The following is an 18,296-nucleotide window of genomic DNA, read 5'->3' on the forward strand; positions in this document are numbered from 1 at the left end:
TATCTGTATAATTGGTTGTCCTTTGAATGATAATAAAAACTGAGGGCACTGCTTTAAAAGATGAAATAGTAGCAGCACGTTTAAGCTGTCTTTGTTAGACCTCAGTGCCTCACCAGCAATAGCGCTATACTGTATATATAGACTATCTTTAGTAAGAGTGGAACTATAGAGCTCCCTGGTGGTCAGGCTTGGTAGTTACATTCAGCTATCAAAAGTTAATTCATATTATTCAGTCGTTGTCTTTCATAACTACTGTATTATTTTAATTATTTAGCTGAAGCGTAAGTACAAACAATAAATATGGTACTATAAAATAAATGTAATAATATTACAATTAGGTATTTAATATTGGAAATATTGGAATTGCAACAATAATGCTAAAACAATACACTTGCAGGTACTGCCTACATATTATGGAACATCACTAAAATGAACTTTCTGATTTCTCTTCTTACTCAGCCTCTATGTTTTTGTATATATAGTTTTGTATTTTGGAATTAACATTTTTATATTTTAATATTTGTTGGCTGTAAATGCTTAGATATCTTTACTGTTGTAAATTTGATTGTGTTCTATATATAACACATTGTCTAACTGTAATTTTATCAGCTGGAGTGGAATTTGTTTTAAAACATTCTGAGGTGGTTTTGAAAACAAAAAGGTACAATGAAACAAAAAATTAAAAGCAAAATATAAGGTAAGTGATAGGGTTGGATGTAGACAAAATTATAATAGACAGAGCTTTATTTAAGTCACAGGTTAAGTCACATTAATATAAATATTAATATTTTTATGTAGCACTGTAAATAATGGCCATATTTCCCATCAAATTGTACATATAATAATATATCTGCATATTTAAATATAGCATATATGTACTAATTAGCAGTATTTAATGTTAAAATTGGAACTTCTGGATGCTGAAACGAGTCCTACATTTCTACAGTACTATTGCATTTTTTAAAAAAGCGCGTTAGCCAAATCTTGTGTTGGCGAATAAGCTTCTAGGGCAGTAGAAGTAATTCTGTTACATGAAATGAATCCCAAAACTCATCGTTTCATTCACAATTCCAAAAATAAATGTGTATTATAAAGTACATTGTTAAGATTTAATGTAGGCCAACAAATTACTTTTGGGGCGTTTAAATATCTATTTTTGTATGTAATATGTATCATCAGGGATCAGAAAAGTCTTAAAATTGATTCCTAATAGCAGTGTAAAGATTTTTTTCTCATCATTGAGTTGCTTTCTTAATTTCAATTTCGATGATAATCGCGTTACTCCTGGGAATGGCAGATGTATGTGTTTAGACATCCATCTGTACAATCTGTTATTCCCTTTCCCTTTTCGTGGCGCTGTTGTACTTGAAAATTGTAAATGAACCATGTAATATAATTTAATCAGTTAATCAGATGGTTAATCACGGTAATTGACGTTGACCCAAAATTTCTCTTTGAATATCCTGACACGGTAGTAACAAAGAATAGTAATATTATCAGAAAAGTTCATTCATTTATATTTTTAATAAGTTGGTTGACATCAAGACAATAAGACTAACAATGGCATGTAATGGAATTAGTTACTGACCCTATTTATTCGACTTTGCTACACAAATCGTTGATCGCAAAAGACATAATAATATTTTAGCGTCGTCATGTAAAAAGTGTTTCAACCTATTATTTTAACTAGGGTTTTTAGTGTGTTTTAATTAATCTCTTAGCCGAGATACTAGGAGCAATCTGATTGTATTTGACCAACGTAGGTTTTTGTCACCATTTTAGAATATTTTTATTATTTTGTAAACGCGAAATTCGAAGGTACCTCTTAGGTTTGATTTTCCTAGCTTGCCGTAGGGTGCATGCGTCGTATGGGCTATGTGGTGTTTAGGAGCCACAACGTGTTTGCTTTGGAGAATTTTTTGAAATAGTTAAATATTACTTTTTTTTAATTTGTTTTAGAAAAAAAATAAACAAGTTCGTATAAAATGGCACAAGTTCTTAATCTGAACAATGAGGTAAGAATTACGATTTATGCCTGGCTGCTGGTTTTCACTGTCACTAAAGCTTACTTTGCTGGAAATTTTCTCTAAACTTACATTTACAGAAATGTGAATCTGTTAATCGTGTAACATTTACTTACACTGTCTAAAATATTAAGTTCTTAATTTTAGCTCCTGTAAAAAACACAAAGATTATATTTGAATAATTATGTGTTTTAGAGTGACTGTGTTCAAAATATAATGGAACTATTTTCTATAATTAAACGATTAGTTAAAATTGCAGGTATTGGTACTGCTTAAAGAACAATATCGTGAAATTGCAAATACACTGTGTTCCCTTTTCAGTTTTGCATCTCAATACATTTTCGATTATAGAACATTTAATGGTATGCATTCTTCAGTCTTCTAAAGAATTTAAGCTGTTTTGTATCTTACCCAGATGTTATGGGCCAGCAAGGCCAGAACGTTTTGTGCTGTCGTCTTATGTTTGATATGTAGCTTCAAAATAAGTGTCAGCAATACACTGCATCGTAACTTTAGTATGTCTAAAAAGCATTCTCGGCTTTTAACTATACCGCAAAACATAATTATTTTTGATTAAAGCTTGTTGTTTGCCTTTACGTCATCAGAGTAGGCATTATACTCTGATGTCTGTCTTACTGTACATATCGTTCTTATTATATTTTACTTACCACCAGTTGGTATATAGGTTTGCTAGGGTTTTAGTTCCCACACCGCTAGTACCTCTTTGTATACGTTTTATACTCTTTTCCCTTTTAGTGGCGCTGTTGTACGTGAAAAGTATGTAGAAGTCAGTTTTATCAGCTTCTTGTACATTATTAAACATATAAAAAATGTACCTAATGTATCAATGTCAACAGTTCAGTAATATCCTTGTCCATAACCCACTGTGTTAAACCGTTTGGCTTACTCTAAGCCCCTTAATGTGAAAAGCCTTGGAATATAATACTTAAGGGATCAGCATTTCACTGGTACTCCATCGTTTTAGGAATACATCTTTTTGAACATAATGGAAATACACTTGTTAAAGCCTTATAGTGTATGTTTTAGTTGGCCTTTAATCCAGAATTGCTTTCAATTTTACATTTTTACTTGGTTTTATTTTATTTTCTGTTTACTGTAGGTTTTGATATGTATAATGTAGATAGGTTCCCTGAGAACACCCTGGATTGAAAAGTGCTATGTAAGAATAAAATTGATAGCTTGAAGAAGAGGCTAAGAGGGACTGTATCAGTTTTTTTTAGGAAGTAGGAATTCCCCCTCATTTTCCAGTTTTACATAGGAAAATATTCTTACACTTTCTTAAAATCATTAAAAAAAACATTCTTAAAATCTTAATTCCTGTCATACAGTATAATATATAAATTGTGGGCTGAATTATCCAGTTTAATAGTATTTTTTATTGTTTCTTCATTATTTGAAAATAAACTATGGTCATTTCCTTGAAAAAGTATATACATATTACACATAAGAATACGATTGTGATGTTGGTAACCACAATTGTCACTTAACAACACATTATGGTGACAAAATGCTTTATACAAATTCTCTACTGCTCATTTCAGGGCATTGGAATATTAAATAATTTTGCAGAAATTGGTCAATTTGTTCCGTATAGCATTCTGCTTCATCACTGCAGGGGGCAGCATTAGCTAAAAGATTTCAAGCATAGACTGCATATCTTATTGTCTGGCAATGATACATGCACCACGCTACACAGAATGTATTAATACATCACATCTTTCTTTTAACCTGCAGCTCAAGTTACCAAAGGAGCCTCTGCTCTTCTGCTCATTAACAAATGTTTTATATATTAATGAATGTGTGAGAGTTTTCTGGGGTCCAGAATATAGTAATTTAATACATTAATTAGGATTAAAGCTTGTTGTTTGGCTTTCCAGTTTCACAAACAAACATTTCTTTGGCCACAAACTGGTGGACATTCTGTTACTTTTTGTTCTAGCCTTTAATGTAATTTATTGTTATATTTTATCTGAAGTGTAATTAAATCAGTACATACAAAATTAAGAATAGAAAGAAGTAGAAAAATCATATAATAACTAAAATGATTACAAATATTTTGAGGTATTGATAGAGCTTCCAAAGACACTTGCCATAAACAGTTAGAATTTTTGTAATACACACTTGTTCAGAATAAAGGAGTAGATTGGTTAATCAGAAATTATTTAATTATTCCTCAAAAGTTTTGTTCATTTGTTGGTAATTAACTCATAGACAGAAATGAAACCTTAAAGTTAGTCAGTGTTGTAAAGCCTTTAATTTCAAGTGATGAATTAAGAAATCAAAAAATGATAATATAGTTTGTAAAAAAAGAAAAGATTTCCTAAATAGGCTGAAAGGTAAAAACAATTAATTGAGTACCCAGGTGAATTTTTAGAGGTGTTTACAAGTCACCAGATATCAATATGAGCAGTGAGGCCATTCGTTGTGTACCTGTGCATTCCTGTTCAAATTGCATAGCTTGAATCTTTATCATTTTTAGATTGTAATGCTGTTGTGAGTAATTTTAAGTTATACTTACTGCGTACCCAAAAAAACATATTACTTTATGCATGTCGCGCTTTTTGTCAAATAGAGTAATAAGTATGTGGATTGACTTTTGGAAAATAAACAAAAATGTCAGTTGCCATTCTGAGTATCAGGACCTTACGGCCAAACGCAGTCTGTCAGTAACAGACCATCAGTCATGATACCTTGCTTAGATCATTGGATCTGTCCAAATGTGACCTCTGGCCAGAAGTGTGAGTCTGCTACAGAATTCCATTTGTGGTGAGTAATGGCAACCCCGATTGCATGGCTACTGTGTTGATGAAGTCTCAGGACCTCACTTGCTGACATTCCCATGGGTTGATCTTGTTATGATAACAGACCTGCAGGATTATCCATGTCTTCATGCTGTTTGTGTAACAGTGACGATGAGAATACATGAGTTATGTTGTTGATGTCCTACTTTGAGGACTGTGGAACATTTGTGGGATCAACAGGAATGAATTTTGGCATCTAGGGCTCGGAGACCTTTGAATAGGCTTATCCAGACTCGGAGAGAAGTGAGATGGAATTCCGCAAGACATCGGCAGTCAAGGGCAGAACATCTCTCCTATGTACAGTTTGTATTGCTTCGGATTCTGGCCGTACACACCTGTAATTATCACAGTACAATACACCGAAAGCCTGTAACTTTCATAATAGACCCCCTGTTGGTCAGCCCAATTGATGACAAATATTAATCAGCTACCTAGGTCATGTCTGTTTAATAGAATGACCTATGCTCCTCTATCTAGAAAATATACCAATTTTCCTTATAGGTGTGTGAATTTGTTTTGTTTGAGGCTCGGTAGAAAATTGTATGAATCACATATTGTGTTGTGATACACATGGGAGTGGGGTGCCAAAACAGATCTTTAACAGGATCTTGGTAAACACTCGGTTTTTGTTTAGAGTGGGCGGGTTGGGATTAAAAAAAAAAACATGGCTCTTTCTCTTCCTGAACTCTATTTTCTCTTCTTCTCGGTGTCCCTCTCTATAAGCAGCCTGCCAAGCAGCTTACCATCTTCAAAAAACAAAATCTCATCCAAGGAAATCAAAATGTTCCAAAAAAGTCTTGTGGTTCTGAGCTCCACGACTGGGGGGTTCCACAATTGGCCAGGCATTTAATTTTTTCTTCTGATGACTGCTGAGCAAGTTAGTCTTTCACAGACATCCTGTGTACACCATCTTGGAAGCCTCCACTTCCTGTTTTTTTCATTCTCACCTGACCACTGACCAATTTTTTTACACCAACTGGGCAGGTGACTGAATGCGGCGGGTCCTTTTAATCCCTCTCTGGGGAAGGGAACATAGTGGAGACGAGAGCCTCCATCCTGTTTCCACCTACCGCCCACTTAAAATATTTATAAAAGCTTTTGAAGTTCAGTAAATTCATAAGCTTAAGAGGTAAATCTGGGCTTCTGGGTTTCAGAGGCTTTGAATTTGAAGGCCACTTTTTATATAAAGTGTAAATATATTACTATATAAAACTGCCTCCCATGTCAATGAAAAATAAACATATATGCCCTTTTTAGTGGAAGAGATTAAAGTAGCAAACTAGCCTTGGCATCAGAAAAATGGAATCTCAGAGCTTTGCTCACATGGACTATTGTATGTGTTTTACTGACTCTTGTTGTTTTCTGTTCTTGAAAGCCTAAGGGTTTTTTTGGGGGGATGGTGAGAAATTGCAATTGCATACTGTTTTCTTTTCATACCAGGAAAACACAATAGGATTGGTTGTGTAATTTTGTGATTTTCACAGGCCATTATATTACACCATTTTCACAGTTTTAGTTTACGTTTTAGAGTAGGAAAGAATAACTTTGTATTCTTTAGTATCGTGCTTTAGTTTTTGTCAGTTTGACAAGTTCGTATTTTTGTAAACCCACTCTTTGGTAAGCAGTTTAGGATGAATGTGGAATTTAATACAAACTAGTGAACTTAAACCTAATATTTGCACTATATCCATCTGTTCATTTTCTAAATACTTCATTTAATTCAGGGTACTGGGGAGCCGGCGACTACTATCAGGGCATGGCAGTCTACACCCTGGACAGGACACCAGTTCAGACACAGGGCAGACACAGACACACACTCATACCAGGGCCAGTTTTCCCAGAGGTCAATTAACATACCAGAATGTCTTAGGATAGTGGGGAGGAAACCCAATCGAACACAGAGAGAACATAAAAAATCCACACAGATAGCACACCAGGTCCGGAACCCAGCACTGCAAGGCAGCAATGCAAACTGCTGTGCCACCATGCTGCCCTTTTTGCACTTTAAATAGTGTTAAATATAGGAACAAGAAGATGTTCTTTGCTTGAAAATAAAAGGGAAAGTGTTTTTGACATCTGAATTTCTTTATAGTGCAAAACTGTAAATGATATTGGATCTGCTTTGTTTAAGAATGAAAGATGTCATTGATGTATAATAGCATGGCATTTGACCATCTCCAATGAGCAATGGATGCATTGAAATTTAATGTCTATGATTGTTCAAATGAGATTCTGAGAGAACTTCTCCTGATCATTGATGTACACTTGTTTGAAACCACAGGGGATCCTTCTACCAGAAAAGCCAAAGATTGCATGGATACTTTGCAATCTTTGAACACTACACTGCAGATGTACTGACCCTGCAGAATATGACTGTTGAGCATGCAAATCAAACATTGTTATAAGTGTTACCAAGGAGTGATCGGTGGTCTAACCTGGATCTGTTAGGATTAAAAAGACCAATTCTGGATCTGACCTCAGATCTTGATCATATTTTTGCTGTTATAAATGGATCAGAGCTCTGATCCTGCTCTTGGACATTGTCATAATTACCAAAGAGTGGGTTTACAAAAATATGCATGTCAGCATGTAAGTTAAAATGAACAAGTAATAGGTTTATTCCATGCTTAAAAAAGAAGAAAGAAAGCACAATGTTTTGGCCGTAAAGCCTTCTACAGGTGTTGTGTTTTCTTTCTTCTCTTTTCAGCATGGAATAAACCTATTACTTGTTCCTTTGCATCCTATGCATGCTGACGCAGCTACCCACCTGAGCTGCCTTAAGTTAAAATGATTACTGGCAAAAAAGCATTTTTGTGCTTTATGTGCATGCATACTATTTCATATAAAATAATTGTAATGAGTCTTTAATATTATACTGTATTTTCCTTTTTACAGTTTGAATATTTCCTTTTTCTGTCTCTCTAAACACCACTGCTACAGCTCACTTGTTTTCTACAGTGGATAAGCCAAACAAAGCTTGCCCATCCCTGATTTAGTTGAGACAATAAAAATGAATTAATTGATCAAAACCCCCTTTTAAAGTCTTAAATTAATGACTTCATGGTGACCTGTAAGAAATATGGACCATGGTTCTCCAAGATGAGTGTTCCCCATTTCAGCCATGTAGAATTATAAAAATACTGATAAAGTAGAAAAACCTCAAATTGAACACGTTTTCTTAATTTGTGTTCCTCCTTGATCTTATTCTGGTATTTAAATCAAAAACAATGTTGAGAAATATGACATTACAATTGGGAAATGGTCTTGGCACGTTATTTTACAAAACAGTTAAGCTGTACTCTCTACAAAAAAAAATATATTGTTTACTTATTACAGACTTTTTGTGCCAGTTTAAATGCACATAATTAATGTGTGCACTAGCTGGAATTGAGTCTTAGAGTTCAAACTGCAAATAAATTGCTGATAGGTCTGTGCTGTTAATTTAATCACTGGCAAAAGTGACTGGATTGCAAATGGTTACTTTTTCCAATTTAATATTACAGTTGGAACTACCATCAAATCCTTTTCTATTATCTTTTTGTTTTTAAAACTAGTAGATGAGACTTTTAAAGTTGTGCTCCAATGCATTTTTATAATTTTTCAAGTCCAAGTACTTACCAGCAAATTTTTCTGAATATGTTCAAATTAAAATAAAAATGGCTTTTTTTCCAGAACTATGCTGCTTCTTGGTAGGTTGCCACTGTTAAAGTTCTACATGTGTTTTCAGAGAAAATATTGCTGTAGTGTAAAAACCTTCAAATATCACCCTTTAAATGTGCAGGGTGTCCTGCATCCTGTGTTTATAATCTGTGCAAAATAGCCAATAATTTTTACATTCTTTCCAAGTTGCATGCCTTAAACTCACTTGGCAGCTTTTGTGAGTTGTGCGACCGAAAAGATAAGTAAAAAATTTAGAATTATATTTTTTATATCTGCTCCTTTAAAACACTGCTTCTTATACTGTTCTGAAACTTTGTGAGCACGTGTGGTAGGCCACGTAGCCCTGTTACATGCTGTTATAAAATAAAACATCTGTGGTTCTTTGGTAGGGTAGCATATAATAAAAGGCTGCTGTTTTGCCATATGAGGTCACTAAAATGTAGATGACGAATGCTTTAAATCTATAGTTTAAACTTGGCTTAAAGCCTACTTAAGAGATTTTCTTTCTTGAGAATATTGTAGTATTCAGTGGGTAGCTTAAAAATAAATTGATTAAATTGATGTCTTCAGATGAAGAGTGAGAAGAAATGTGACATTTTAGTCACAAATACCAATACTAATGTTCTTAAGTGGCTATGCTTTCAAGAAGAAAACTGATTTTTTTTTCTTTAAAACATGGGTATATAATAAATGACCAAACTTCACTATATCACTAAAACTGTATCAAAAGAATGTCAAGATTCATTCAATTTTTAAAAGCTAACCTAAAATGTTATTTGTTTAATATGTACTAATAAAACACACATCAGGTTTAGCTCTGTGGCCACAGAAGTAGGCAGGAATATTTTAATTGGATGACAAATCTAGTGTGAAGGTCAAATATGATGCCAAGTTCAGTTTCGAAGTCAAAAGTTCATTGCAAGAGCATGTACAGAAAATCTTTACACACTTTTCAAAGTAACATTCTGGGGCCTTACAGGCTGAAATCAAGATGCATTAAAATCAGCATTTTTTTTTACCTTTGTTTACATATGGCGATATACAACTTCAAGTGTAGAACAAATGCTTAAGCATTCTAAATATTAATTACAAATGAAAACCTTAGTAAAAGCAATTGCAAATGAGCTCTGGAGTAACCAGTTGCCAGCATGCTGAAGAATGGCCGCACTGCCACTGTGCCAGTCACTCATGCCTCCTAGGCTGCAGATTCTACAATACAGCCAACGGGTTGAAAGCTCCAGCCCCTCGGCTGTTTTGCTAATCTCTGGGCTGAAGACTGGCTGTGCTGTCACTGCAACAGCAGCATCTTTACAGTGCAACCTGCTGGCTCACTGAAACAGTCACAGAGATTTAGACTGCAGTTTCAGGGTTACCTACACACCTCTCTGCTGCTCTCTTGGCAGCCTCAGACAAGACTTTGACCATCCCTTTTGCTGTGCCAGACATGATTCTTATTATACCAAGTTCCAGTCAATAAACAGTCATTTGTTAACTTTAAGACTTGTGTGTGAGATATGTCTGTGATTGGGGCCCCACCTAATACCTGTGCCCCTATTGTGAGCTGCCACACGTGGCATCACATTCTGCAGTTTGATCAGCACATTGGTTTTTATTGAGAGGTGTTTACTTGTTTGTTTGGTTTCCACATTACTTGGCAGTGATTGTCCTTGTTAAGCGCTGCAGTTTATGATGCTAGTGATGTGATAGTGCTGTCTTTTGGATTAGTTATTAAATTGAGGATATGGTTGTATCATTAGTTCTACACAGTATGTGAAGCACTTTGGGATAGATGGGAAGGAAAAACCATATATAACTGTAGTAATAAACATGATTAATTTTATTCACTCACTGACTTTTTCTGAGCATTTTGGTTCTTATGCACATTTTGTTCCATAGTTTTTTACTGATGCTTGCCGTAAAAGAATATTACTTTTCAAAAGTATTCATGCCTGTTCCAAAATGTTCCATTTTGTAGAATTACAAAATGATGAATGGTCCTATGCTTTTTTTAACCTTAAAAAGTGGAGGTTTCTAAGGATCAGATAATTTACAGTAACTGTCAGCAAAGTCTAAAGAGAAAACATTGAAATGTGTTAATTGCATAAGTATTTAGACCCTTGAAGCAATTACAGCCTCAGTTCTGTTTTGGGTAAGTCTCTGCCAACTTTGTTCACCAGCTTGGTACACTTTTTGCCCATTCTCCTTAGCTGAGTTGCTCAAGCTTTCTCAGATTGCTTAAGACTCACGTATAGACGATGTTTTTCAAATCTTTCCATAGGTTCACAATATGACTGAACTTTGACTAGGCCACTTAAGGACATTTGCTTTATTATTTTTATTCAACTCTATTTTGTCTTTTGTCTTGTGCTTGAATATTTGCCTTAGTTTTAAGTCTTTAGCAGACTAAAAACAGGTTTCCTCTGTTATCTGCCTATTCTTAAGTCTGTCCATTTTTACTTCTATCCTAACATGCTTTCCTGTCTCTGCTAAGTCATCTCAAATCTCACAACCTGATCAAGGAACTTCACCAAAACAAGTGTTTAGGGTATTCAAGTCCTGTGTGACCCGACAGAGGGCTACAGCTTAGGTGAGCAGAACCTCAAGCAAACGCAGTTGAAATACAGGCAGCCAAAATGTCATCTTTCCTAAACAAGCAAAAGGGTTAATTTAGGAGTAGGACTGACTATGTATTCTAAAAAATACAATCCCACAAACTTTGATTTATTGAGATTATAGGTAAAATTTCTCAATAAAGAACCAATCTTGCAAGTGTTTGCCTTGTCCATACTGTTTTGACAACCAAATGCAATATGTTGCGTAAACTTTGAAAGTACCGAAAAACTTTCCTATGTAATACGGTTTTATTGCTTTTTTATTTTATACATAAACTTTAGTGATTTCAGCCCTTCTTTATTCCTGGCGTGTATGCTCTCTTTATGTTGGCAATTAAAAGATTTAAAGTGTGAGGTTCAGTGGATGACAGCTGGATCTAATTGAATGAAAGCTGTCAGCCTGCGTATATAGTAGGAAATTCCCTCTGAGCAATGAATTTGCTTCACTTTGATCTCAGTATAGTGCATGTTGTTGTAAAAAATGATTTCACTTCTGCATATTCCCACAGTTTTTCCGGCATACAAGCAACAGCAGTGTAATTGAAAAATTAATTGAAGCTGGATTGCATACCTAGGTATGGATTGATAGGATTGGTTTAAGCAATAATCAAAGGGGAAGTGAAGTATCTTTTAACATCCTTAAAATTGCTTATGATATATTATACTTTGCTATTGAAAATGACAATAAAATGAACATGTGCTCAATTCTGAAGTATATACTGTAAGAGTGGAACATTTATTTTCAAAGAATGTCAGAAAGTAGAGCCATTGATACTATAGTTTGAAATGAAAAACATTAATAGACTTTGTACAATCACAGAAAGAGATTAAACTCAATTTAATGATATAATGAATGAATGCGTAACCTTATAATAAGCCACACAATTAAATCGGTAGATCTGATCACTTTACTTCACATCATAAAAGGTAGCTTGTTTTTTACTTAAGTGAAAAAATGCTGCAGCTTACATCCAAAACAATTTTCAAATTTCTTAGTATTACACTATAATTTAATGTAAATCTGTAAAAATATTCAAAAAATATGATCAAGGATACCAGGAAATCGGTAGAAAGTTCTCTGGATACATCTGTTGTAAGTTAATTGTGGTCACAACAGGATTTTACTTAATCCTGGAGGTCAAATTGATTTTCATTGAAATTTCTTTATCTCCAAGACAAAGTTGGGAAGGCTTTTGGATTGTTGCAGTAATAAATTTAACATTTCACATCTTTGGTTGAATACATGCAAATGTAAATTGGTTTCAAATGTGTGGTTATGTATTGCCATAACAGTAGTTAAGTTTGTTTTTGAATGTTTAACAAATACTAGACAATACTATAACTCATTTTTAATAAGACGGCATATTAGTGTAAACATTGTATATACAATAACCTGTATCCTCAGCTCAATAATCTGGTATCTTTAAGACATTTGCACACTAAAAAACATTTTTCTTTTGGAAGATCTGGAGATGGAAACCAAAAACATTTTTAAATACTTAGTCTCTGGTAATTTGGGAATTTTTTTCTTTTCTGAGATGCAGAAGTAGCAACAAGCTTCCTTTGCATTATTCTCAGTTAATGCAGTTGTTTAACTTAACAAATGGGTATATCACTTTTTACTTCAAAAAAAGTTATTGAGCTTTAGAATGTTTGGAATAGTTAACCTCGGTTCTGTACTTGGAAAATAATGGAGGCATGCTAGAAAAAGTCACAATAAAGATTTTAAAAAGTATATTTAAGGGTTGAATAGTAAGCTATTCAAGGTGTTGGGAGTTTTTTTTAGTTCTAATTCTGAGAAAATACACATTTAGTACATTTGGTTACCTATTTCCTGTTACTAAACCTCAAGCCTTGGAAGTAGGGTTCCAAAGATTTTGGTTTAGATGATGTAATGGAAGGAAAGGAAAAAAAACTAGTGGTGTCTAAGATATTTATTCCTTTGGCTTTAGTGGCACAGAAGTAAGTTGCTCTGTTGATTTACTGTAGTCTTGATTTCTCATGTCTGATAATAATTAGAATGTTTTTACAGGTCATCATACACACAAGCAACTGCAGTACTCTACATCGAAGTTCAGAAGGAAAAGTAAATCGCATACCCTCTAGAAAAGCTCTGAGTTACGCTGAGTTAAAAACAGATTGCTCATTCTGCAAAAGCTGAAGGCCACTGGGCATGAAAGTTGTGCATGGTCGTGGCATCGATTTTCTTCGTAAGAAATAAAACATGGTGAAGCACAGTAGCAAGAAGTTAGTACTACTGTCTCACAGCTCTTGGGTCCTGCGTTCCAAGGATTACCTTAGTTTTGATTTGCATGTTTTCCTCTTGCGTGGATTTTCTCTTGGGTCTCTGGTGGCATACCACCTTTCAAAGGCATGCTGGCAGGTTAATTTGTGTGCCTGAATTGCCCCTCTGAATGCGTGCCTGCATCCTAAGATGGACTGGCCTCCCCTCCAGGGTAACATTCTGAGTCAGTCACGTTAGGCCTTAGCTCTCCATAGTCGTCTTTAGGAAGACGTTTTCGTAGATAGTGGAGTTAATTGTGTGGCAACACAAATGGAGAACTGTCAAAGATACTGAACTCTGCACCCCTGCTTAGTTATATGCAGCCCCCTCATGTATAATATGACCTATACAGTATACTGCTTCTCACCTGGTGCACAGGCTTCAATCCAATGAGATGGTGGGTAGCAGATCTGCATTGGAGCTACATTTCAATCTTGTCCTCCTGTATTACCATATGTCTGCTCTTATTGTCATTTTGGCTGTGTGGTGTTGTCTCAGTCCACTGTTAGAAGCTGTAACTGACTGGCCCCCACATCCATCTGGAAAGAACGACCTCTAAGCTGTTGAGAACCTTTATGTACTGTACATTAGCAATACGTATTACACTAGAACTTTGGATATGGGAACATAGGATATAGGAGTCATTAAGTGACTGGAATCCTGAATATTGCATATTCTACATTGCAGGAAACATTAACATGTGAAGCCACTAATTATTTAAGATGGAATATTTTATTTGTATGGTATAGAGTCACCTTGCATAAAGGTGTCAGCGAAATTTATAAATAGAACAATGATAATGAGAAGAATTAAAAATTCAGTCTACATCAGTAGGTATTGAGGATGTGTGCTTATTACTACATTTGTAGGGTATTTAAATTGTAAGCTAATATAGTTATGAGGTGTCTAACAGTGCAGAAATAATGTGGTTAAATCTTTGCTTTAACCATACACTGTTTGATAAGATGTACGTTACATTGTTTCTATGCACAGTTCAAGTCGGTAACACATTGTACATTACGGTTTAGTATGGACCATGAATTCTGAAAGTAAATCGAGTGTTCAAAAGAGCTGGATTGTCAACACTCTGTTCTCTGTCTCTTGCATAGCTACTCTATAAAGTGTCAGTTTGTGGCCCGTCATCTGTGTTCAGCACCTTAAGCTTATTTGGCCAGCCAATATGATAGCTGTGGTCAGAATCCCTGTTAGGATTCTGTTCACACATTTCTGAGCCTGAATTGTCTGTACACAAAGCAAGCTCCCTGTGATTCTCTATACCTGTCCATTTCCATCTCCTCTGATAATGTCACAGCTCTAGTTTGACAGACACATCCTTTTCTACCAAAACTTGTGAAACAAATAGATATTGGAAGACCTCTAAATATCTCCTCCTTCTTCAGCAACTTAACCACCTTTAGATTCACTGAAACTGTATCTAGTGGATTATTTATTCTTATTTCAATTTTCAGTTTACCTTTCATTCAATAGGATATTTTGGCACATTATGATAAAAACCTTGTAATTATGTTACTGAAGAAAACAAAAATAAAGGATGTTGTGTGGTTTGAGACTTTTCATCACAGGTTCTGACTCGTACACTTATACTTTAAAGCAGAGAATACAGATGGTAGTTTTGCTAATTACAGCTTCAATTTAAGTTGTAATTCAGGCCTGAAGTTTAATAATTGAGAATGGAGTGTTCTGCCTCCAGAGGTGGGACACTGGTGTTACTCCCATTCCCATGAACGGTTTGCATAAATATGTATCTAGTAAAAGCACAATGGCTGTTAAAGGATTTTTTAAAGTTATGCCATTGTAAAACAACACCCAAAATACAACAAAACAATTAGACGTCCTAAAACAAAATAAATAGTACTATAATTATTATATTGCAAACTTTGCAAAATGTGTAATTCTGTGATTGTAATGCTGACATTTAGATTTGTGCAGAACAGGTAGCAGTAATGATCTTTCCAGAAGTGAAATTATTACTGTTTTTGTGTGCTAATATCTAGCAAATAATGTTCTGTGTTTTCAGTGTTTTGTCACACAGCCTCCCTTTGAATTTTGTCTCAATTACAAACACAAAACATTGGTAATTACACAAAGTCAACTACATTTGAGACATCACACTGACAGCTGCTAAGACATCAGTATTTCAAGCAAAGATAAAAGGCGATCCCGATCAGTTATCGAAGAGACCTTTTCTAGTGAATATGCAATGGCTGCTGAATTCATTATGTTGGGATTTTTGTAATCCTAGTGTATTTATTGATCAATGTAGTCATATGTTAGTGCTATTTTTTCCTCCACGATCAAACACATTTTTGAATTTCATCATTCATTATGATTGTATTCATTTTCATTATTTTCAGTATTCATTGGTAAATTAGATTATATTTAAAATGCCCATTTGCCTTCTGTTAATTGTAATATACTGTGAAATGCAGCGTCTTCAACATATGCTGTGACTAATGGCAGTTTATAAATAAAAGCATTTTGGTTTAGGTGTTATCATTGTTGGTGTAAAGCGGTGAAAACATTTTACTTTTGGATAGAGTTGGATAGACATGATACCTCATTTGTTGTTGAATTTTTTTTAAAATATGGCAAAAGGAAGCTGGAACACTATTTTTATATTTTGGGGTTAGAAAGAATAAGCATTGAGTACATTTCAAACTACAGTATAAGTAAAAGGTACATAGTAACTTGTAAAACCTTCAATTTACATTAAAAATAATAATAAATTTTATTTTATATAGTGCCTTTAAAGGTGGCTTCTCAAAGCACTTTACAGGATGACAATAACAATAAATAAGAAGAATACAACAATAAATAAGGAGAATACACAAGATAAGACACAATTACAATATATAGAGGAGACCGTGGAAGGTGGTACTAAGAAAAGCAGAGGGGTGAAGAATGGAACCAGTTAAGTAAAGGCTTTTCTGAAGAAGGTTTTGAGTCTGGATTTGAAGGAGTTTAGAGAAGGTGACTCTCTGATATCCTTGGACAAAGAGTTCCAGAGCTTGGGGGCATAACAGGAGAAGGCCCTGTCACCCATACAATGTAGACGGGCTTGGGGGACAGTAAGGAGGGCAGAATTTGAAGAGCAGAGGTTGCGAGGTGGGGAGTAGGGCGATAATAGTTCAGACAGGTACTGAGGTTCCAAACCATGCAGAGCCTTATAGGTGAGCATGGGGATTTTAAAGTCTACACGGAATTTGACCGGAAGCCAGTACAAGGACTCCAGGACAGGAGTAATGTGAACACTTGCACTAGACCTGGTCAGGATTCTGGCTGCTGAATTTTGGACATACTGCAGTTTGTTCAGAAATATAGACATTTCCAGGTACAGTAAGTGCGGCGCCATGTTCTGCGATTCAGAACAAGACAACAAAACGTCTGATAACGTGAAGCGGCCCTATTGCATTGTAAGATGCAGACTTATGAAAACATCTCTTTTAACCCAACAGAAATATTGTTCTCGAATTTGAGACGGTTTTGCCGACAAATACTTCTTACTTGTAAACTCTGCAGATCATGTTGGAACATTTCTGCAATGAAATGTCTGCTGAAAAACCTGTGCTTTTTCACTCATACACTGCATTACATCAGTCATTATGGTGACTTGTGAGCAGGAACGGCTGCTTTACATGGCAATTTGCATGAACTCTCACTTTTGCCCACCCTTGCTAGCAGTTTGCGACAACATGGCGACATACAGTACGTTCACCAAGTTCACCATTTAATGCTAAATTTGAAATTTGTTAAATTTTTCTATACCGTCAATGAATTAATTTTTTTACTGAGATTTAATAACTGAACAGAGAAATTTGGACTGCAGTTCTCCTTTAACTATATAAAGTGGGTTCAATTTTGTTTTCATTGTTAGATTTTTGATGCGATTTGTTTTTGACAGTAGATGGCAATCTTTCCTGTGGAGCAGAATTTGCAAACTAATGCCCCCGTATAGTTACCCAGGATGAGACTTTAAACTGAAATCATGAGTCCTTGGTCATTAATAATCACATAGCACAGTTCTTAAAAATGGGAATTTTGGCATAATTCCATTTTGAGCTAGATCAGTTTGTCTTATCTACTACCAGTTCAATTAGCACAATTATTTTTTCCTTCTCCACATGATCTGTTGAGTAGTGGGGCTTCTTCATGGAATCCACTTTGGGTAACCTTGGAATGAATAACGCTATTCACCTGTAACGAATTATTGCTGATTGTGAGTTGCTATGGATTTCACTTTTATGAGTCTAAGAACGGAACAGTACCAACAAAAAAAAAGTAAGGGTCCATTGAATTCTTTAAATCCCTTCTTAAAACCTTACCACAGAAAGACAAAAAATGGACTCTTCTATGATTCTGGTGAAAGCAACAAACCCTGTTGTTGCCAACTGATTGCAATGATAGAAATGTTTTATAAGCATATTTCTACCCATAGTTATTCTGCAGTAATTTATTGTAAAACATTTTGATTTTCTTAAAGCTTCAACCAGCATTGAGTGAAGAAACATGACCTAAATGTTCTTAAATTAGGACCAAAACCATGTTAAAGTACTATTCATGGTTTACATAGAAGTGCTTGCATATTTCTGAATATTACTCTTCTATAAAATGTTGATTCTAGTATTTAAATTGGCTTTCTGTCATTTTTGTGTGTCTAAATTTAACAGATAACTTTGAGGAAAGGTTTTTGAAAAGATAACTTTTAATGAAATTAATAATTGTGTTGGATTTAAATTTGTTGAGCACACCCCAGAGTTCATTGAACATTGTTGAGAGAGGTTACACTTAAAATGCAACTATAAAAAAGAAAGTGATACACTTCTGCTAATAATTTTAAAAGTAACACAAGTTTCAAGTCTTGACAGTTTAACCT

At 34.8% G+C, this 18,296-nt stretch overlaps 1 protein-coding gene across 2 annotated transcripts in view; it reads left to right on the forward strand.

Moving 5' to 3' along the window:
* Positions 1–1,858: 1,858 nt before the first annotated feature.
* Positions 1,859–18,296, forward strand: part of srfbp1 (serum response factor binding protein 1) — a 58,353-nt gene continuing 41,915 nt past the window's right edge. For both annotated transcript variants that reach the window (XM_088910920.1, XM_088910921.1), the window contains exon 1: positions 1,859–2,015. In XM_088910920.1, the coding sequence (XP_088767046.1) occupies positions 1,986–2,015 (30 nt within the window). In that variant the 5' untranslated portion in view covers positions 1,859–1,985. The remainder of the gene's footprint in view (positions 2,016–18,296) is intronic.

This window comes from Atractosteus spatula, chromosome 3, assembly GCF_055471065.1.
Source record: "Atractosteus spatula isolate fAtrSpa1 chromosome 3, fAtrSpa1.hap1, whole genome shotgun sequence".
In the NCBI taxonomy this organism is placed as follows: domain Eukaryota; kingdom Metazoa; phylum Chordata; class Actinopteri; order Semionotiformes; family Lepisosteidae; genus Atractosteus; species Atractosteus spatula.